The 23,604-nt window shown below is 40.8% G+C and overlaps 1 protein-coding gene across 1 annotated transcript in view; it reads right to left on the bottom strand.

Annotated features, from left to right (window-relative positions):
- The window catches only part of FRMD7 (FERM domain containing 7), a 35,126-nt gene that overhangs the window by 2,696 nt on the left and 8,826 nt on the right, over window positions 1-23,604 (bottom strand). The window contains exons 3-12 of the mRNA XM_021932642.2: window positions 20,376-20,480; window positions 19,219-19,261; window positions 17,226-17,304; window positions 14,179-14,276; window positions 6,100-6,214; window positions 5,761-5,908; window positions 4,678-4,773; window positions 2,541-2,704; window positions 522-590; window positions 330-405 (exon numbers count right to left, since the gene is read on the bottom strand). Of these exons, the coding sequence (XP_021788334.1) occupies window positions 330-405; window positions 522-590; window positions 2,541-2,704; window positions 4,678-4,773; window positions 5,761-5,908; window positions 6,100-6,214; window positions 14,179-14,276; window positions 17,226-17,304; window positions 19,219-19,261; window positions 20,376-20,480 (993 nt within the window). The remainder of the gene's footprint in view (window positions 1-329; window positions 406-521; window positions 591-2,540; window positions 2,705-4,677; window positions 4,774-5,760; window positions 5,909-6,099; window positions 6,215-14,178; window positions 14,277-17,225; window positions 17,305-19,218; window positions 19,262-20,375; window positions 20,481-23,604) is intronic.

Below are 23,604 nucleotides of genomic sequence, written 5' to 3'. Positions count from 1 at the left end.
ATAGGTAAAAAGATGGAGCTTTCAGTTTTGAAAATTCAAAGCCATAGAATTCATTTGGATCTGCATTTTGCAAGATGTTAGCAACACAGGTTGCAATTTGAAGATGTGCCAGAACCCTCAGTCTATAAGGTACACACCAGTGGTAGTTTACTAAATGGTCTTCTATTGGCAGGAAAGACTGAGCTGACAGACCTCCCCAGGAAGCTAACCTACTCGAACAGAGTAACCCTTTTACACACTGGGATTCTGACAGAATCAATCCTTGGAAGCATTTGAAATTTGCACAAATTACATTTATCTAAAGAAGTAGAAATTTTCAGAAACCTTACTTGTTTTGACACATCAGAGAGGAGGTCTGGTGAGGACCTGCACTGTCGTTCATGGTACTGAGATGGGTAATGTTTCCTGAAATCCCCAAGCAGAGAAGTCATTGAAATAACCTTCATGTGAATACCAGGATACATAGAAATCTCCAAATTCAACATAAAATCAACACGAGCAAGAGAAACAAAATGATGTACCTTTCAAATGGCAAGCTCTTCAGCCTCCCTTTTCTCCCATATTCCAAAAGTTGCCTTTGGGTTCTTCCACTATCATAAGGAACAATAAAAATCCTTAGTTCTAGCCATAAACCAATAGGGTACCAAAACTTGAAAGCCTCATTTATTGTTGAAATCAAAAGACTAGATGAATGACATATGTCATGAATCTTTGACTATCACAATGATAATACCCACTTATTCAAGGACCAGGCAGAGAACAACCTCAACTACTCAGAACGCAGGTATTTTTTAAAGGCCTCTGAACAGGGTTATGTAACAGCTAAAAATTGTGGGCTTTACAAATAATATACCTGGTCTGGGCATGGTGGCTCACACCTTAATCCCAGCACTTTGGGAGGCTGAGGCAGGAGGATGACTTGAGCCCAGGAGTTTGAGACCAGCCTGGGCAACATAGTGAGACCTCATCTCTACAAAAATAATAAAAATTACCTGCGCATGGTAGTGCATGCCTGTAGTCCCAACCACTTGGGAGGCTGAGGTGGGAGGATTGCTTGAGCCCAGGAGGTCGAGGCTGCAGTGAGCAGAGATCATGCCACTGCACTCCAGCCTGAGCAACACAGCGAGACCCTGTCTCAAATAATAATAATAATAACAATATATTTTCCTTTAAAGGCTTTTCCTGTACCACCAAATCAGAGTCAACTGACTGATTTTCCATACTACTTTGAATGAGGTTACTTATCTGGTTTCCCAGTCCACAGCAGAAGAAAAGCAGCTAACTAAACAGTAGAAGAGGATTGTTGTAGTCAGGCATACAATAGCAAAGAGAGTCAGATCACGGCCGGGAGAAACATAAAAATTAAAAAAAAAAATCACAAGAATTGGCCAAGCACCATGGCTCACGCCTGTAATCCAAGCACTTTGGGAGGCTGAGGCAGGTGGATTACAAGGTCAGGGGTTCAAGACCAGCCTGGCCAAGATGGTGAAACCCTGTCTCTACCAAAAGTACAAAAATTAGCCAGCTGTGGTGGCCCGCGCCTGTAATCCCAGCTACTTGGAAGGCTGAGGCAGAGAATTGCTTGAACCCAGGGGGCGGAGGTTGCAGTGAACCAAGATTGTGCCATTGCACTCCAGCCTGGGCAACAAAGCGAGACTCCATTTCAAAAAAAAAAAAAAAAATCGCAAGAATAATAAAGCCTAAAAAGTCTGGACCATTTATCACCTAAGTACAGGGCCTTGACATGCCTCCCCTGCCCTGAGGCCATCATTGCACTACAGCTGCCTGCAAAAGATAATACCTGATGTTTATAATAACTCAGGTCATTAAGAAAAGGGCAAAATATGCTCAGTATCATCTGTTTAAGAAGGCAGAGATTTGTAGAATACAGATTGGAAAGATTCAATCAGAAATATGTAAGTTTCAAAGATCTTAATTTTTATTGGGGTAGGATACCACTCTTTGAAAAAAAAAGCCTTTATGGGGAAGCTTTTAATCAGAATTTAGTACCTTAGCTAAAAGTTTTGAAAACTTCCTCCAGTGGATTCCTAGGCTGATGTATTCAAGCAAAGACAAGATCTTAACCCAACCTTGCTTTGATTCCTCCAAAGTGTGACCTGTAGTGAGGAGCCTCTAGTGGCGTATTGTTCAATTTTCTAAATCTCTTATCCCCTCCAGTGCTTTCTCACACTAGCTTTCACAACCCAAAGGATGTTGAGCTTTTCTTTCCATGGTTTGCATATAAGTTAAATATAAGAGAAAACAGTGGGTTTATAGAACATGTATTCTCAAACTGCACACATCCACCCATCCTTGCTGAGACTCAGATCCTACCCCTTAGGTAAGGTGTCCCCCTCTTCCTGCCTCCTAGTTAGGAATCATTGACTTAATGTGTCACACAGAGAATGAGTAGGAAACGGTGTGATCCTTGATGTGATTGAAATGGATTCTCTGTTGCTTCTAGAATGTGAACTCCTCCTAAACCTCCCGTGTTATTGAAAAGAAGCAGTGTAGTTTGCCTATGTGCATTGTTTAATTACCTATAGCGGAAACTGGAACCCTTACTGCAGAGTAGGGTTTTGGGCTTTGATTTGGGCTCTTCCGAAAGCCTAAAGAAAGCATGGTACTCCACACAAGTCTTCCAGAAAGCCTTGCAGGCATCTCGGCTGGCCATGGTGAACTCCAAGGTATCCTTGCACAACACCTGTGTAAACCAATTTCCATCAAGTAAAACATCCTTCAAGAATATCAAAGACCTTCAAATCCCAATGCCTTCCAAACTATTGCTCCATTGGCCCATGCAGCTTCTGATTTTCCACTTGGCTCCCTGTAGGTTTCACACCTACTGAAACCTAATGATTGGCAACCTTTCGAGGAACAGACAGGGCAACTGCTCACAAACAGAGCCTTCTCTAAGAAGTAAATCTTGCTTTGCACTCTCCCCTCACCTTAAATACCTTTTTTACTCACTCTTCTCTGCCAGAAACATTTTTATAAAGTTGTAAATTAGATTAAAATGATGTCAAAGGGTATATCTTTCCAAGGTCAGGAGAAGTTATAAATGACCAACAGGAAACAGGAGGGAAGAGAAGATTTCCTTATAGATGGAAGGGTTTATAAGATGATTACATGTACATAAGTCTGTTGTTTCCTTGAGGCAAGGTGTCTGTTGCCCAGGCTGAAGTGCAGTGGCATGATCATCACTCACTATAACCTCGAACTCCTGGACTCAAGCAATCTTCCTGACTCAGCCTCCTGAATAGCTAGAACTACAGGCATGTGCCACCATACCTGGCTAATTTCTTTGTATTTTTATTGTTGTTGTTGAGATGGGGTCTTGCTATGTTGCCCAGGTTGGTCTCAAACTCTTGAACTCAAGTGATCCTTTCACCTCAGCCTCTTAAAGCACTGGGATTATGAATGAGAGCCACCACATTCAGCCCATGAGTCTTTTTAGTGTAACAGTTAGAAAAACTTTTTCCTCTATAGGCTGTCTTGTACAATGCTCTATATTGCTCATCTAGCATATTCTAATCTTGGCTTTCCATACCTAAAGTTCAAGTTTGCCCCATCTCCTGACACTATATGTACCCATCACATGGCATGTTTGCAGCCCTGTTTTCAGCAGCCCCATCAACCCACTGCACTGACCCCACTTCTCTCATTCCTTTCCAGGTTCCTGCATGTAGCCTCTGGGGCTCTCCATGAGCTTCACACTGAGTCCAGTTACTTGAACTGCTCAATGAACACTTTTCTATAGGGTCAAGATGCAGAGAATAAAATCCAAACTGCTGGATCTTCAGTAGGTTAAAAATTAGTTGATACACACTTTTTATTTTCCTTATGGTCATAAAAAAATTCCTTTCTAGACTAAGTGGCTCATGCCTGTAACGTCAGCACTTTGGGAGGCCAAGGTAAAAGGATCACGTGAGGCCAGGAGTTCGAGGCCAGCCTGGGCAACATAGTGAGACCTTGTTTCTACAAAAAATGTTTTAAAAATTAGCAAAGTGTGGTGGTGCATGCCTGTAGTCCTAGCTAGTCAAAAGACTGAGGCGTGAGGATCACTTAAGTCCAGGAGGTTGAGGCTGCTCTGAGCTATATGTCACCACTCCACTGCAGTCTGGGCAACAGTGAGACCCATCTCTAGAATAAAAGAAGAAGAAGATCATTTCTAGCACCTTTGTCTCACCCTTTACTATGTAACCTTGCCCAATAATTGTTTATTTTGCTTACGTGTATACCTGACTCCCACATCCTGCTTGTTTTTGGCATATACTAGGTGTTCAGTAATTTTTGCTTAAGGAAGGTAATTAAAGATACTTTATAAAATGGAACAGATAACATCAGATCAATTTGTTCTTAGTCCTAGATCTGGTCACTCCCATTTGACTCATCAAACCCCTAAAAAATAGTTTCCAGGGAGACTTGCCTTTCAGCCCAGTTGCCCCATTTTCCTATTACTTTGTTAATTCTAAACTGCCAACCAGATTTCTTAGTGTTTTACCTTTAGTAAAAAATGATTAAAACTCTGGTTGATTTCATTAAAGGCAAAATAAAAGACACATAATCACTCAGGGCCAATCAGCTTTCACCATTTACGTTCAAACGATTTGCAGAAACAACCAAAAAATTTCCCAGTGAACAGAAAGTAAACGAATTTATTAGGAAGCTACTTACCAATATATTGGCATGAAGTTTGATGAGAAAATGCTTTCTCTTAAAACTCAACTTGCGGATTTTAGCCCAGTTAAAAGTATTGATCTTTGTATTTCCCTACAATAAAAAATGTGGCAGATTTCAGAATGTATTAACACGAGTTGGTTTGTAAGACAGTACAAACCTGATAGAAAATGCACTTCATAAAAGGGACCGCCCTTGACCCATCACTTCAACAGACTGATCCTGCTGCACTGGGTAGGAGCTGTGGTCAAAGAAGGCATTTCAGGTGGGACACAAGGATGCTCTGGAATGCAAGCAAGAAGGGGTATGCCTAGGGAAGGTTTCTAGCCAGCATAGGGAGATCACAAGAGGAAAGGATTACTACAATAGCTTCTCTAATCTCACCCCTTTCCCATGTTTCCCGATTCATCTGCTAAAAACAATGTCTTCTTTCTCCTGACAGGAGCTCAAACACCTTCAATAGCTCCTCACTGCCCACATCACATCTTGGCCATATCTTGCTGCCTCATCTATATTGAATATATAACCTTTGTTTCCACTAATTCCAAAACACCCTTTCATCCAACTCTATACCTCTCTCCTGCAGTCTCCTCATTTTCCTTGCCCACAATGCCTTCCACATAGTCAAGCCTTCTTGCCAGCTCTGACAGACCCTTCTCTAGGCTATTCTGTTTAATTACAGCAGCCTACACCCATTTCCAACTCCTCTAAACTCCCTTGGCTTTCTGGTCAGCCCAACCAGCTTTGTTTTTGCTTCTCTGTTGTTTGTTCAACAGGTCATCTATTCACGTGGTCTGAAAATCAGAGGTATACAAAAAGATATATATAGAAAGAAGTCTCACTCCCACCACTGTCACCCCTATTTCTGTCCCCATCTATCCATTCTCTACAGTTAACTACGTTTATTAGTTTGTCATGTACACTTTTCATGCAACTACAAGTAAATATGATTGACCATTTCCCTTTCTGGCTGGTGATAATACTGAGGGGTGAGATCACCTTGGGAATGGACACCCAAATTTGAGCCAAGATAACCAACCGTCACTAAAGCCGAAGGGCTTGAAAAGAAAGAGATTTTACCCGTAACACCAGTACTCCCATGTGAGCAACAGCCAGGTGAATCTGCATCCCTTCACCATCACTGGCGGGGTGAGGCCTGATGCCATACATATCCAGCTTTCTTGCTACGTCCAGTAGCAGAATGTCAGATTCAGCTGGGCTCCTGCCACTGAAAGGGGAAAGAATTTATGAGCCTAATAAATGCCACAAGAATGACATTTCCACTCTGAGAGCTCCGTGAGGAGCTCAGCATTTCACGGAGCCTGAAACTTCTCAGGTTTAAGGGCTTGCTCTTAAGAGTCCATCCCCAGCTTTAGTGTTCTCTACTGGGGGAAGCAGGTGCCAGTTGAAAGTACTTACATGTGCTTCTGATGAAAGTGCATGATCTTGCTCTCTAAACAGTCTTGGTTTGGTAAGTACCGAGTTTGTGCCAGATGCTTCCTATCTGTTTCTTCATGAAAGTCTCCAAGTTCTGCTGCATGACAGGAAAAAGACATTTTTCACATTACCTCTGAGGAACTTAGCAATGGAGCATCCAGTATACCCTTGTCCTCCATCAAACAGCCCTTTATTTGCAGCCAGTGCAGTCCAAAGCCTCCAACCCCACGCTTTATGTATATTTATGTTTCTATAGGGGTGTGTGTGTTTGGGGGTTCTACTGGCTCTTTTTCTGTTTGGAAGCATTGCAGTCTTAGTACAGGAAGTCACAGACCAAGTATAGATCTTAAGGGCTCCAAGATCACAGTTGAACATTTAGTTAGATTTTTCTTCTACCATATTGTATATATGATCTCTCTTACTTTCAATCAGCCACTGGTATAGGTGGAACTATGTCCCTACCCTCTGCCAAGTTCATATGTTGGAGTCCTAATTCCAGTAGCAGAGAATGTGACTATATTTGGAGATAGAGTTTTTAGGAGGTGATTGAGGTCAAATGACTCCATTAAGGCAAGCCTTCAACCAATCTGATTGGTATCCTTATAAGAAGAAATTTGGGCACACAGAGAGACACCAGGGATATGAGTACACAGAAAAAAGACCAAGTGATAACACAACAAGAAGGCAGCCATCTGCTAGCCAAGGAGAAAGGCCTCAGAAAAAAACAAACCTGCCGACAGCTTATCTTGGACGTGAAGCCTCCAGAATTGTGGAACATACATTTCTGGCATTTAAGCCATCCAGTCTCTGGTATTTTGTTATGGCAGCCCTAGAAAACTAATACAGTCATCCAACCCCACTCCATCCTGATCATATATTATCAAGAAAGAGGAGTATAAATGCCAACTACATTGCAAGCCAATTCATCACTCTGTACATTGGGAGTCTAGTAAATCCTCAGCTATCTGAAATCCCCAACAGATGAATCATTCTGAAAATCATTCTGGCTTTTCCAAATAGCTAGCAGTTTATCCATGATCATAATTTGCTCTTTTCTAGATGCCTCCACTTTATTTTTATAAAACATCTATTATAGCACTATGTTTACAAAGGCATTTAGGACTATGTGCCCTTAACCTAAATTGCCTCAAATTGTTTTGATTTTTGGATTCTTTTTTCTTCTTTATAATTTGTGTGCCTTTTTCCTCTCTGTCAGATTTATATGAATCACTTCCTGGTCACTGACTTCCCCTGAAGTCAAACTTTAGAATACTTTGTTCTCAAGTGAGACATGTAATCTAACATAAAATGAGAAAGCAAATATCCAAACCTGTTAGCATTCTATATACTGTAAGAGTAAATAGATGTTCCATGGAATCCTATGGTGCTCTTCTATTGAATAAGATACATGGACAATAGTATACCTATTTTGAGTGCTGGAGGGCTGTTTTTTTTTTTTCTCTTCTTTCTTGGTTTTCCATTTGTGTTTTAGACAGGTGGGTGTATATCTGTATCTCAAAAATCACAATATAATGAAAATCTCCATATAGTAAACATTTTTAAAAAGACCAAAGAAATGGCTCATTAATTTATTAATTTAGTTTTACCAATACTGATAAATGTACAAATCACATTAAAATCCAATAAGACTCTGATGGTTCCACTGATTAATTCTATCAAATATTCAAAGAAGAAATAAATACCAATTCTTCACAAACTCTTCCAGAAAATAGAGGAGTAGACACTTAGCAACACATTCTATGAGGTCAGTATTACCTTGAAACCAAAACAGGACAAAAACATCTTGAGAAATGAAGACAACAGGTCAACATTCCTCATGAATACAGAGGCAAAAATTCTGAACAAAATACTAGTAACCTGAATTCAGCAGCATATGAAAAATATTACACACAATGAGTTGAATTTATCTCAGGACTGCAAGGTCAGTTTGACATATGAAAACCAATGACTATAATACACTATGATAATAGAATAAAGGACAAAAATAACCCACACATTATCTTCTCAAGAGATGGAGAAAAAGCATTGCACAAAGTCTAATACCCACTCACAATCAACAAAACAAAACAAAACACTTAACAAACAAGGAATATACCAAATGGTGAGAAGCTAAATGCTTTCACTTAAGATCAGAAATAAGGTAAAGATATCAAGTGCCTGCCACATCTATTCAACATTGTACCGATGGTTCTAGTCAGTGCAATCAGGCAAGAAGAAGAAACATAAAGAATTTGCACTGAAAAGAAGGTGGTAGAACTGTCTTTACTTGCAGTCAACATGATCCTGCATGTAGAAAATCCCAACGCTGAGGGTGGTGGCTCATGCCTGTAATCCCAGCACTTAGGGAGGCCAAGGCAGGAGGATCGCTTGAGCCCAGGAGTTCAAGACCAGCTGTGGAAACATGGCAAGACCCCATCTCTACAAAAAAACGTAAAAATTAGCTGGGTGTGGTGGCATGTGCCTGTGGTCCCAGGTCCCAGCTACTTCGGAGGCTGAGGTGGGAGCATTGCTTGAGCCCAGGAATTCAAGGCTACAGTGAGCCATGGCCATGCCACTGCACTCCAGGTTGGGTGAATGAGTGAGGCTCTGTCTCAAAAAAAAAAAAAAAAAAAGGAAAAAAGGAAAAAAAGGAAAGAAAAAAATCCCAAGGAACCTATGAAAAACTACTAGAACTAATACATGAGTTCAGCAAGGTAGCATGAGATAGAAGATCAATATAGAAAAAGTAATTGTATTTATATATACTAGCAATGAATAATCTAAAAATGATATTTTTATAAAGTTCCATTTACAATAGCATCAAAAAAGAATAAAATAATGAGGAATGAATTTAATAAAAGAAGTGTAAGGCTTACACACTGAAAACTGCAAAATGCTGCCAAGGGAAATTTTTAAAAGATCTATATAAATGAAGAGATAGTTCATGGTCACAGACAAGAAGATTCAATATTGTTATGGTGGCAAGTTTTCCAAAAAATGATCTATAAATTCAATGCAATCCCCATCAAAATCCCAGCAGGCTTTTAAAAATAGAAATTTACAAATGACTTTAAAATTTACATGGAAATGCACAGATCTCAGAATAACCAACCTATTTTGAAAAAGAAGAACAAAGTTGGGCAATGTGTACACCTCCTTATTTCAAAGCTTACCCCAAAGCTACAGTAATTAAGACAGTGTGGTAATGGCATAAGAATAGAAATATAGATCAATGAAACATAACTGAGAGCACAGAAGTAATTCCTTACATTTATGGTCAATTGGTTTTTGACAAATGTGCCAAGACAATTCAATGAAGAAAAATAATATTCTTTTCAACAAATGTTGCTGGGACAAATGGACATCCACGCACAAAAATATGAAATTGGACCCCTACCTCACACTATACTCCATGCAAGCGCACAAAAAATTAACTCAAAGTGGATCATAGATCTAACTATAAGAGGTAAATTTGTAAAAGTTCTAGGAGAAAATCTTTTTGACGTTAAGTTAGGCAAAGAGTTCTTAGATACAGCACCAAAAGAATGATCCACTAAAAATATACAGAAAGTGAAATTCCATCAAATTTTTAAACTGTTGTACTTCAAAGGATATCCTTACAAAACGAAAAGCCAAGCCACATATTAAAAGAGAAACTTGCAAATTGTGTATCTTATAAAGGACTTTTAATCAGAATTTATAAAACCCTCTTAAAACTCAATAATAACATAAAAACTCATTTAAAAATGGGCAAAAGATTTGACTAGGCATTTTACCAAGGAAAACATTGGAATAAGCACATGAAACTATGCTCAACATCATTAGTCATTAGGAAAATGCTAATTAAAATTGCAGTGAGATACTTCATACCCATTAAAATGGTCATAATCAAAAAGATATACAATACCAAGTGTTAGTGAAGGTGTGAGGAAATCAGAAACCCTGTACATTTCTAATGTTATTGTAACAATTTAAAAAACAGTTTGGCAGTTTCTGAAAATGTTCAATATAAATATATCATAAGACCCAGCAATTACACTCCTTGGAATGTACCCAAAAGAAATGAAGACTTGTATCCACAAGAACACTTGTGTGCCAATGCTTATAGCGTTATTCATAATAGCTAAACTGGAAAAGAATCCAAATGTCCACGACCAGGTTAATAGATAAACAAACTGTGGCTCGGCGCAGTGGCTCACTCCTGTAATCCCAGCACTTTGGGAGGCTGAAGTGGGTGGATCATGAGGTCAGGAGTTCGAGAGCAGCCTGACCAACATGGTGAAACCCTGTCTCTACTAAAAATACAAAAATTAGCCAGGCGTGGTGGTGCCTGCCTGTAATCCCAGCTACTCAGGAGGCTGAGGCAGGAGAATTGCTTGAACCCAGGAGGTGGAAGTTGCAGTGAGCCAAGATCGCACCACTGCACTGCAGCCTGGGTGACAGAGTGAGACTCCGTCTAAAAAAAAAAAGGGGGGTAAATCCATAAATGGAATACTACTCAGCAAAAGAAAGGAACAAACTGCTGCAACTCATGTTAGAGTATGCATTAATTTAAAAATCATTATTTTGAGTGAAAAAAGTCAAATGCAAAATACCCATATTTTATCATTTCATTTACACGAAATGTCCAGGAAAGGCAAATCTATAGAAACAGAAAGCAAATTAGTGTTTGCTTGGGGCTGAGCGTGGGAACAGGGCATGACTGCAAGTAGGGATGGATGAGAGATGTCTTTTGGTGTGATGGAAATGTTTTAAAAGTGGATTGCGGTAATGATTGCACAACTTTGTAAATTTGCTAAAAATCATTGGGTTGTGCATTTAAAATGGGTGAATTTTATGATGTGTAAATTATACCTCAATAGAGCTGTTTTTTTTAAATAAATCACATGCACAAACATACACACACACCCCAATTTTCCAGTTTATTAACCACAAATCCCATGTTGACCCTAAGAAAAACAAAAGCACATAAGGCTGTGCTTATTTTTCTCTCCGTACAAGACTATAGCAACCCAAGAACACAATTATGACATACGAATGAGTAAATATCTCCAGTAACAGAAGGTGACAAATGTTATAAGCACCTTCACTGTTACCATGCTGGTCCAAACTACCATGGTCTCGCTCTCCCGTAATATCCTTTTATCTAGTCTCCCCACTTCCACCATTTCCTCTTGAGGTCTGTTTTCACCACAGCAGCCAACATGACCCTGTCAAAACCTAATTCAGATTATTTCACTCCTCTGCTTAAATTGCTTCAATGGTTTATCTGCTCATTTAGAGTTATGCTATAGGTCTTTAATACTTTTTTTAAAAAAAGAGATGGCCAGTTGGATGTGCACTCCTGGCCTCAAGCGATCCTCCCACCTCAGTCTCCCAAAGTGCTGGGATTACAGGCAGAAGCCACCACACCTGACCCTTTAATATGCTTTTAAGGACCTCATATTTATTCTCTTCCTCTCTTACTGAGCTCCAGCCAACCACAAAAGCCTTTTTGATGTTTCTTGAACACCCCAGTCATGCTCTCACCTCAGGCCCTTTGCACTGGATATTCTCTTTGCCAGGATTCTCTTTCACATGATTTTATTGCATAGCTTACCCTCCCACCTCCTTCAAGTCTTTGTTTAGCTGTCATCTTCCCAGTAAGCCTACCCTGTATACCTTATTTAAATATTTATGCTGGCTGGGCACTGTGGCTTATGCCTGTAATCCCAGCACTTTGGGAGGCCAAGGCGGGAGGATCACTTGAGGTCAGGAGTTCAAGACCAGCCTGGTCAACATGGTGAAACCCTGTCTCTACTAAAAATACAAAAATTAGCTGGGTGTGGTAGCATGTGCCTGTGATCCCAGCTACTCGGGAGGTTGAGGCAGGAGAATCACTTGAACCTGGGAGGTGGAAGTTGCAGTGGGCCGAGAACAGCCTGGCCAATTGAGTGAGACCCCATCTCATCAAATAAATATTTATGCCAACGTTAACTCTTGTCCATAAAAGAAGAATAAAATTTAAAAATATAAATATTCAGTATCTGCCCGCAGAATTCCTCCATCTCCCTCTTACGCTTCATTTTTCTCCATTGCTCTTATCACATGCTGCCACGTATTATATAATTTATTTACTTATTTTGGTCATTGTCTGATTCTACCCCACTGCCAAAATGTGAGCTCCACAAGGGCAAGGACTTTTGTCTGTTTAGTTTATTGCTGTGTTCCCAGTGCCTATAATAGTATCTGGCATGTGGTAGGTACATGATACAATTTTCTTGAATTAACGATCAAGAAGAGTTACTGAGGGAGTTCATAAAAGAGGGATGCTTCATTTGAAATGCACAACTTGTGTTTGGGAGGGAGTGTCTGGCTAGAGTAGGAGGTGTGTAAGTGAAACCAAAGGAGACAAGAAAGTTGGAATGTGGAGGTTCTTGAATGCTTAAAATATAGCGGGTATCCAACAAATATTAGATGAATGGAAAATTAGACAAATCTAGTTGTGTTCTGCATACCACGTTAGAGTTCGGTGAAATAGTCTCACTGGGATCAATTGCGAAGAACTACCTAGTTGGAACTTTAGCTTTTTTCCATGGAAAGAGTTTCTACTGACAAACAATATCCTCTAGAAAAGCTCAAGTGCTCTGTGCTATGCCTGAAATGGCCACTAGGGAATGCTCAAATCCTTAAGGCAGAACTGTTAAGCATGAAATTGGGCTCCCCTGTTAGAGACTGCTTGGGAGCCCCAATCCTCTGACTGCTGCCTCAACAGGCAGCTAGTGGAGAAGGATGTCTTCTAGCACTGTTTCCTCTACCTGCTCTACCCTGTACTCCCACCCCAGTGCCAAAGTACAATACTGGACATGACGGTTAGTGTCCTCGGCATTCAAGACCCTTCAAAATGGTGCATTTTCCATCACCTCTTCTAAACAGACCCTATGTTTGGGCTATACTGGGTCATTTTTCATCCTCTATATATGCCACTTCTTGTCCAACCACCATTTTTGTTTTCATGCTGTTTCCTTTACTGACCAGTACTTAATCTAATTCCTATGTGTCCCTTTAAGGCCCAGCACAAAAGCTACCTTCTCCAACAGCCTTCCATGATTACCATTTCTCTTACTGCCCCCTGCCTTTCTGAGATCTTAGAGCTCTCATTGCTTGTCCCTGTCAGGAGTCACTTGGTAAACACTTATTCAGACACTGTCCCTATCTAAGCACTGCATTCTGGGGCTCTGGGGTGAAATTAGAAATCTGCCATTTCTGGACTATCAGAAGGGTAAAGTACAGAGGTCAAAAATGAACTTAAGATACAAAAAATGAAATTTTGATCCTGCAGGACTAGTAAGAAACAGCCTATTCTTTGGAGGCCTCTCTAGAAGGGAGAAAACATCCAGCTGCCTTTAGAAGAGATACTATCTCCAGCTGCCTACACCCTGCCCTTGGGGCTGTAGGAGCAGCCTGGCCTGCCAGGCATCACCCCCCTCCCTGCAAGGCCCCTGCTATTCTCCAGATCACTTTCTACCTACCTTCGTTATTCAGCCTAGTCCAGCTACTTGTTGGTTGTTAGGATATGGGGAACGCTAATAAATGCCTGGGGCTTTTTTCCCTTTTAGCCTCTCACTGCCTGCTGTACTCTGTGCTTTGTTCTCTGAAATCATGATAAAGAGCAACAGGGAAATCACAACAAACGTGACTATGTGCCACAGAGAGCATGTATCAGAGAAGTATCCTGGGGCAAGCAGAGGGAGTGGGGACCTGTCTGGCAAAGCCCATGCCCAGATTAGCCCAAACCAGCTCCTGGACAGCAATTCCAGAGACGGTAGGAGGGTAAGGTTGGACTGGGGTAGAAGAAAATCAGCATTTACATTTAATCCACAGAACCAAAGGTATTCTTGTCACTATTTTAAAGACAAGGAAACTCAGGCTCAGGCTATGCTGTTTCTCTGTATCTTATCCAGGCTTTCTCTCCTCTGTAAACCCTAACACAGTGATGGGCGTGTGTGGGGAGCTCAGCTCCTGTGCTTGGTTCTCTACCTGGCTGATAGGTCCCAAAGCAGACAGACATTTGCTACTTACATTGTAAGATGTGAGATACCATCAATGCTGTACAGTTGTCACTGCATGGAAGCCTTCCTAGAGCCAAATCCTTCTTTATTTGAAGAGTAAAAAGATACCTGCAAAGAAATTGGGAAGAATCTCTTGAGAAAGAAACAGGAATAAGAAAGAAGCATTTTCTTTCTCCCAGATCCAAGATGATTCAAGAAAGGAATGGTGCCCCCAGTCAGTCAGATGCCTTTTTTGGGGTGGTGAGTAATGCATAGGCTTTGCTTCAGCCCCAGACCAGACCTGGACCACAACTTGGCTGATCGAACACTTTGGCAGGCCTCACAGCCATTAGGAATCACCCTGGCCAAATCCTCCCGCCAACTTGAGGAAGTTGGCCAATCATCCTCTGGTGGTTTCTGCCACGTAGCAAAGCCACATTCCCAGCTAGAGAGAATAGGAGATCCAGCAAGAACAAATGCACTCAGGAGGCTCGTAGTGTACAGTTTACAAAACGCTATCAAGTACGCACTACCATAACAACTTAGGTTGGTGGAGCAAGAAATGATCACCCCAGTTTACAATTATAGAAAGAGAGGTGCTAGGTGATGTTGACAAGGTCATATCATCCAGGGATAGTGAATCTGTGGCTAGAACTTAGGTCTGCCCCTGAATTCAGGCTGCCTCCTGTCCAAAAGACTGTGTTTCAGAAATGAAGAACTTGGGGCTATGCTTCTGCCTGTTATTCCCTTTGCCTGGACCACCTTCTCTGTATTACCAGTGCCCAACACATAATTTTACAGAGTCAGCATAATTAATGTTTGCTGAAAAGAACTAAACCAAACTGCCCTTTTTCCCACCAAAAGCTCATCAGGGACCTATGAAATGCAGCTTGGTATCTAGGGCTCTGCTAAACAGATAACATTTATCGCACACTTACGAAAAAGTCATTCTCAAAGGAGAATCAAATTTTGGAAAGAAATGTGTATAATAAAGACTACCTACCACTAATTACCTTCTTACATGGTCCAAGATTGGTTCCAATATTTTATTTATTTATTTATTTATTGAGACAGAGTCTCGCTCTGTTACCCAGGCTAGAGTGCAGTGGTACGATCTCAGCTCACTGCAACCTCTGCCTCTGGGGTTCAAGCGATCCTCCTGCCTCAGCCTCCCTAGTAGCTGGGAGTACAGGCATGCACCACCATGCCCAGCTAATTTTTGTATTTTTAGTAGATACAGGGTTTCACCACGTTGGCCAGGCTGGTCTTGAACTCCTGACCTCAGGTGATCCCCCAACTTTGGCCTCTCAAAGTGCTAGGATTACAGGCGTGAGCTACTGCGTCTGGCCCCAGTATTTTGTTTTATAAATTAAAACACTGAGTACTGTGGGTATTTCCCTATAAAAATGTGATTTTCTAAATAAAGGTCTATGTGGACTTCCTTTTTAACCAATTAAGCCTTGAAGGCAATGTAGTGATTCAAAATTAATCACAAGTGATACATGAAAATCTAGATTGAAAAAGCAGATAAATTAGTAGGTGATTATTCAGTTTACAAAAGTGTTCATCATTATACTCCTTCAAATTATGAGCTCCCCTTATACATTAGAAACCATTCAATTAGAAAAATTACATTGGCACACTACTCTCAGAAACCCAGGTATTAGCCTCGACAAGGCATCCTTGTAAACTCAACTACAGTTAAGTATTATTTAAATGGACCAATGGGAAACAAATAAATGAAGCCTAACCTTTGCCATTGCCTGTTTTCAAATATAGTTGTAAATGAGAATAATCAGCTTGAGTTGCTAAAGGAAAGGTGAATTTTGTTTTGCTCCTAGCATGAAAGAAAGGGAACTTCTTGTCATTTGACACGTTCCTTGCTGTTAAGAAGGCAGCTGCCTGCTACAAATACCAAATCCTTGCTCTGAACAGCTGATGAATCATTTATCATCACATTGATTTTCCCGTTCTTTATTTATTTATTTATTTTTGGAGTGGGGGGAGTTTATCTCAATCAAAATTGGTCACAATTTGAAACTCGACTGAAATGGGTTAGCAAATGCACATACATATATATACCAAGGTATCAAGTTATTTGGGAAAGTGGCCTCTAGCTCACAAATGTGAAGAGAGAATTAGGGTAGAGAAAGAGGGAAAGACAGGCTTGTAAAAAGCGACTTTTGCAAAGGCCGTTGAGAAAAGTCTTTACAAAAGGGGCAAAGATTGAACTGGCCATGAACTCTTTTCGGGGGAAGACATCAAGGAGAATAACTGGCAACCTCCGGCGATCTTGGACAAGTCATTTTAGCTCCCATGACCTATCTCTTCATCTGTAAACTAAGAGGGCTCGATTAGATTATCTCTCAGACCTCTTTCATGTATAAGAGTCTAAATCTAAGCCAGGTATGGTGGCTCATGCCTGTAATCCCAGTACTTTGGGAGGCCAAGGCAGGGGAATCATTTGAGCTCAGGAGTTCAAGACCAGTCTGGGCAATATAGCAAAGCCCCATCTCAACAGAAATGAGAAAAAAAAAAAAAAAAAAAATGTGTAAGTTTAGAAAATAGAGTAAGGTTTGAGGAGTGTTTTGTTGACAATATGTTTTTGCAGAAGTAGGTTTACTTTGTAATTCTGAAGGACATTTTTTCATAAGTATTTATCATCATTACAGAATATTTTGTCTTCCGTGAGATACATTCACAACCCCCACATTTTCAGTTTCCATGGAAATCGGCTGGCATTATACCTGTGCTGTTAAGCTGCCCTCTCTGACTGAAACACAGGTGTCATGAAGGACAGCACACTCATTGTTGTAGTAGTTAATGGCATAATCCCCAAGTGGATGCCCAGGCTTGAACTTCTAGAACACCCCTCTTTCTTCCTGTAGTCTCCACCCTTTGGAAGATGAACACCTGGGGAACCAGCTAGGCCCACCCTCTCTCCAGATCCTCACCATCTCCCAGAGAGTGACTTAAAGCCAAGTTTTGTGAGAAGGGCCAGAAGCACTTGCCCCCAATAAATGGAGAATAATGATTCTTAAGTAACATCATGCAGAGATACACAGGTAATCACTATACCTTGTAAGTTCTTCCCGCAGATGTCCAGGGTCCACTGGGAAAAATTTCACCATAAATTTGAAAACAATCTCCTTAGGATCTTAAAACACAATATCTCCATAAGTTTTATTTAAATGTCCATCACAACAGTTATAGGGCCACACACACACACACACACACACACCCCTCTCCTCTTCCTTCCCCTCCCCATCACTCCCTCCTACAGACTTCTATGTTTCCATTTATCACATGTGTAAAGGGTCACAATTTCTGGATTGTGTCTCTATGTGTACAGCGATTAGGAAAGTTCTCCCACCCCTCTTTCTACCCTGTCTTCCTTTGAGTTTATTTGTATAAATGTGCCCCTTTGGGACCTACTATGTCCTCTCCTAAGAAGTATCCCATTTATAGAAATACAGCACTTGCTAGTTGGGATTCTGCATTCCTGACTGAGAGAAGGGTTCAACTTCAGCTGAGGCAGGTGTACATTACCGGGCCTAAGTATCTCATAAAGAGAATTCGAAGCACGATGGACTGATGCCTCTATCTATCTTATAATATACATTAAGAAAACACATATGCTTATCTTCACACCTGCTTGCATTTGAAAATTAACTTTTACACAAAACATAAATGCACACATGCAGCATTAACACCATTGATTCAGTAAATATTTGTTGGTGTCCATTATGTGCAAAGCAGGTATTGGGAGTAAAAAGACAACTAAGAGCTCACTGTCTAGTAGAAGAGACAGACATCTAGACAATTACAACACCCTAAAATGCTATAAGCACTGAGTGCTGGGGAAGCAGAGAAGGGAGAAAAGAGTTTGGAGGAGGTCAAGGATGTCCTCCTAGAGGACTTGAGACCCGAGTAGAATGGCCAGATTTAGTGAATAAGAAGTGCAGCACTCCCAGTTCAATTTGAATTTCAGATAAACAACAATTGCATGGGATGTGCTTATATAAGAAAATTATTCTTTGTTTATCAAAATTATAATTTAATAGGGCATTCTGTATTTTATCTGCTAAGCCTCCATCTGAGATTAGTTTTGTCAAAGTCAGCAGAGGTAGAAATACGAAGTGGCTAGTGGCAGGGACGAGGCTAGGAAGGAAGCCAGATTTCAATGCTTTGTGTACCATCCTAAGGAAATGGGACTTTATTGCTTGAAGGGTAGGTAGTAGAGAGACATGGAAGCATTTTAAGAAGAAGAGTGATGTGATCAGGTTGGTATTTTCAACAGATTTCTTTGGGAGTAATGTAGATGATGAATGGGGGGAATGGGTTTGGAAGCTGTTGGAATAATGTGACAGGTGATACTTATGCAGTGGGAACAGACAGAACTTTGGGAAGCACTAACATGTAAAGAGCAGGTAGTGGAAGATGAACCAGTAAAAGAGACATTAAAACAGTGCAAAATCCTGAAAGAAATCCGCCTGCCTCAGAAACATCTGTGGAATTCTGTAAACATGCAGGTTGTTGGCAACCCAGGAATAAGGCGCAGGAATCGGCATTTAACGAGAAACTCAGGCAATCCTAATGCACACTGAAACTTGAGATCCATCACACTAGATTGTAAAATATAGGGAGAAAATATTTCATACATAGTAGGCACTCAAATATGAACTAAAGCAAATGAATAATGCTTGTGACAGGATATAACTAAAGAATCTTCAGGCAGACAGTGAATGGCATTGCAGATTGACATCAAGGATGCTCAAAGATTTGCAGTGCCAGAAAATGAGATATATTCCTCAAACCAATCCACAGAGTACTGTAATTACCAGAGTTCTTCAGATTTACTCAAAGATCCAGCAGCATGATTTCTTTCATCTCAGGCAAAATTAAAATAATTTTCTAAATTGCTGAATTCACTGGATGTATTAAGGATTGAAATAATATCTCAAAGCCCTTTTCTCCCCTTATATTAAAATGAGAAATTGTGTGAGGTTGCTGAAACCTTTTTCAAGCTCTAACTGTGAACTCTATTCCTTAAATGCTTTTCCATACTTACTTTTTACCTGCTTTGTTATGGGCTTCAAAAGTTCCAACCAAACCTGTAATAACATTAATGAAAAAATTGGTAGAGCATGGCACTGAGCAGAGTTTTTTTTTTTTTCAGTAATAGATAAAGATTAACATGAAATAAACAAGTACCAGGACTATTTAGACTTCTAAAGGTAGAAACAAACAGCAATGTCAAATAGGTGGCATACCATGTTTAATCTGCCCCCTTATATTTTCCCAATGACAGTGAACACTGTTGATCTATAAACTCTTTCTTGTTGACATTTGAATCACTGCTCCACTGCCTTAGTAGGATGACAGAGGTGTCACATACATGGCTCATTAGTTGCTACAAAGACTAATGAAGGCATTTGGCTCCACATTTGAACCCTCCAGTCCCCAAATGCCAGTCTAATAGACATAATGAGCCTTTCTGGGAAGGTGCCAGATCACAGATATACCAAGGCAGGACACAGCAGAAGAATATCACGAATGTTAGGGCCTGAGAAAGGAGAAAGGAGATTCCTCTGAATATTCACTGGTGAGGTTAAAAGTCTTAATTCTGCAGGTTGAGGTCCAGGCTCTGGAAAGGCAAAATTGCTAAAGCATGCATAGTTGCTCACAGAGTGACAAAACAGGAACGTGGGGTAAAAGAGTTTGTGTTTGGTAAACTGAGGTGACTTGTTGTTGTTGTTGTTGTTTTGAAACAGAGTCTCACTCCGTTGCTCAGGCTGGGATGCAGTGGTGCGATGTTGGCTCACAGCAACCTCTGCCTCCCAGGTTCAAGCGATTCTCCTGCCTCAGTCTCCCAAGTAGCTGGGATTACAGGCATGTACCACCACACTCAGCTAATTTTTGTATTTTTAGTAGAGATGGGGTTTCACCATGTTGGCCAGGCTGGTCTTGAACTCCTGACCTCAGGTGATCCACCTGCCTCAGCTTCCCAAAGTGTTGGGATTAGAGGCATGAGCTACCGCACCTGGCCAAGGTGACTGTTAATAAACAAAGAGGGAGGAGGAACACTAGTTATTAAATCTAATCATGTTGCAAGGGTGCACATAGTTTTTCATTTTCAATCAGGGAATTGAACCCTGTATACCTAGCCGCAAACTGCGTTTAGAAGCAATGCTAGACACAAAGAACCCTATAATGAAACCAACTTACATTATTTCCAGAATGGCTGCAGAATTCTAATCCAAAATACTCCTTTTCAGCAAGATTTAGATGGCTGCAACTCAGGTTAAACAATGCCTTCCCAGATGACTTTTGCTAAACAAAACAAAAAGATGATAGCACAATTTGCATTCCTAACCCGATACTGTTACTGCAGCACAGAATAAAGGGTAGAAGTCACAAGACTCTCTGCAAGCCCTGTTTCCTTAAGCACTATTTAGAGGACCTGCATCCTTTTCAAAGATGTTGACCTTTACAGATAGATCCACGTATCTGTCTGTATGCTGTTTTAGCGACATCCCTAAAAAAGTCTCATGACAAACCATCTTGGAAAAAAGAGAGCCTTGCACTTAACTATGGCTACATCTGCAAATTTACCCTTTCAATGGAATTCTTTAATCAGTTCATCCCATGGGCAATTTGAATGATTTCTTCCAAATTGACAGATAGTTTAGTCAAGATGTAAATCCGACCCTACTACTCCCCTGCTTGAAATCCTTCAGTGGCTCCCCCTCAGGATAAAGCCTGTACTCCTCAGCACAGGAGACTCAGCTCTCTCTCCCTCCTGTGGCCATGCCTGCCCCTCCAGCTTCTTGCCCATCTCCTCCTGACACTTTCCTCTGTAATAACTGCAGCCTGCTCTTAGTTCCCCATACCTGTCCAGTCATTGTGTGCCTACATGCCACTGCTCATGTCATCCTTCTCCACCTATCGCTCTTTCCACATTTCTTTGGTTTGGCTTACTCCTACTCAGCTCAGATGTCATCTCCCCAGGGAAGCTTTCTTCAATCCCTATCAGCCGCAGGCTGAGCCAAGGGCAAGCTCCCCTATGCCTCCAAACACCCTCACTTACCTCAAGCCTAGCACTTCTTGCCCTGGATGTCTATCTTCCCCATTAGACTGAATTTCTCCATAGCAGGGACTTTGCTTTATTTTTCTTGTTACTCACCAGTTCTAATTCAGAGACTGGCACATAGTATTGGGCTCCTGAATGTTTGTTGATCCAACATGAAATTGACCATATGATTATATGAGCCCCTTGAGTAGATTTCATTTTGTAGCTTTGCCCACCAAATCTGCATACAGCATACTCTGTTCACATAAGGCCACAGATTTTTTTTCTTCATAAAGCCCACACACACTGTGAGCACAAAACAGTCCCTTTCTTATACTTCTCTGAGAACAGGAGCTTTGAAGAGCTCTCTGTGAAAAATTTCTTTGAGTTGAGTATGGCTGGGGCTGATTTTCAGCCTCCACTATTGCTGAACCCAGGGGTTGCTGTTGCAGGGAGGACCGTGATGGGAAAATTGAGCCCTGGCTGATAGGCACAAAGACAGGCTGCTGAAAACCCCTAGTTAAAGCCGAGTCACGCGGTGCCTACAGTACTGCAAAGGAAGCCAGGCGCGGGGAAATGTAGTTGGAAATCACCGACCCATAGAATTAACAGCAACCTTGAGAGGTCAGAGAGTCCATCCACCACCACCTCCTCCCTCCCTCAAGGCAGCACCACACTGAACAGAGCCCACATCTGGGATTTAATAGCTTTCAGGAAGGCAACCTACCTCACCCCCTTCCCCCACCGACAAAAACTATGCCCCTCTCCCTATGGACTTCTCTGTACTTGGTTTTACTGCCCAGAGCTCCACCGACTCAAGATTCATTTGGGTTAACCCGGGTGCTATTTTTAAATGAAAATAGGCTGCAAAGGGTGAAACCTATTTCATCCCTTGCACCTGGAGACAGAGCTGCTCTACCGAGGGAAAGGGGGTTTGATTTGATGTGGGAGATCACAATGGAGCTGTAGTCCAAGAAAAGGGGGTCAGTTCCCCTGGGGGGGCACCAAGGGAATGGGGTTGCCAGGGAGGGCCTGTTTATAGAGGAGAGGGGTACGTTTTTGCCTGTGTGGCAACCTTGCCTAGGGCAAGTGCTGACACAGACCATTGCAGACACATGAAATCGCTCCTATTTTTAAAATCCTTCACGGACAAGGAGCTGCCACGGGATTTTTATTACGAAAAAAAAAAAAAAAAAAGAATTTCTAAAGAGAGAGATGACAGCAATACTTTTTCTAACACCAAAGAAACATTTCAGTCATGAGGACCAAACTCTGTCATAGACTCCAGTTTTTTTGCAAGCAATTTAAGAAGCTCAATATTTTCCTTTCTCCTTTTCATATTTTATTCTTATTTTTCATCAGGGCACTTAATCCTCCCTATCAACACTGCCATGTTTCATGTGTTTGTATATTTACATGTTTCTGCAATTACAAAGAATATGTAACCATTCTTTTAAGGTTTCTAATTAAGGCTTTATTTTTGTTTCCTTCCGTAAGATCCCATACTATGTTTATAAGAATAATTCCCTGATTCTTCCATCCCTGTAAGTGTTGCCAACTGGCTCTAAAAGCCTTTGGCATTTATGCATTTGGAGGTCAGACACTCATGTAGCTCAAGCTTTCCACCCCCATCTCTGCGAGAGGTATTTTTCTTCAGTCCTCCATAGCGTACATTGAAATTGGCCAGCTTTGTGGAATGTGTTATGTAATAGGTAAGGTCTTGGTTCTGTCTCAACATGCAGCCTTTAATTTTTTTCTATCATTATGATCAAATTTCTCAATTTTGATGTTATGATTCTCTTTCTCGTAATACCATTATATATACAATCTTTCCTGCTTTTCTTTTCTTTTCGTTTTCACCTCTTTATCTCTTCTGTGCCAATTGTTGTTTTTAAGCTGGTACTTTTCAATATCCTAATCAAGCTCCTTAGCAGATCTAAATTCTTACTTCAATCACAGTTCCACCCATAAGGAATTAAACCCAACTGAATCCTGTCTCATCCTAATATCTGCCTTTAAATATCTATCTATCTATCTATCTATCTATCTATCTATCTATCTATCTCTATAATTTAAACAAATCATTCATAACTTGGATTTATAATCTTTAATTTACTGGTTCATAACAATTAGACACTGATTCCTGGGGGCTCCAAACTCATCTTCTCATGGAAACAATAATATTCAAAATGGCTAGCTCTAAAAACAAATCTACCAAATTTTCTGTGCACCTAGGATTGTTATATACCAATTTGTTAAAATAAATCAGGATTGTAATCTTTCTCTATTCACTTACTAGCTGGACGAACTGGGGCAAATCATTTAGCTCACAAATTGATCTACCTCTTCTAGATACCTGAAGATAAAAACCATGTGTTTGAATTT

Source organism: Papio anubis, chromosome X, assembly GCF_008728515.1.
Source record: "Papio anubis isolate 15944 chromosome X, Panubis1.0, whole genome shotgun sequence".
Lineage (NCBI taxonomy): Eukaryota > Metazoa > Chordata > Mammalia > Primates > Cercopithecidae > Papio > Papio anubis.
The sequence above is the reverse complement of the archived record's forward strand: the minus strand, read 5'-3'. Positions and strand labels throughout refer to the sequence as shown.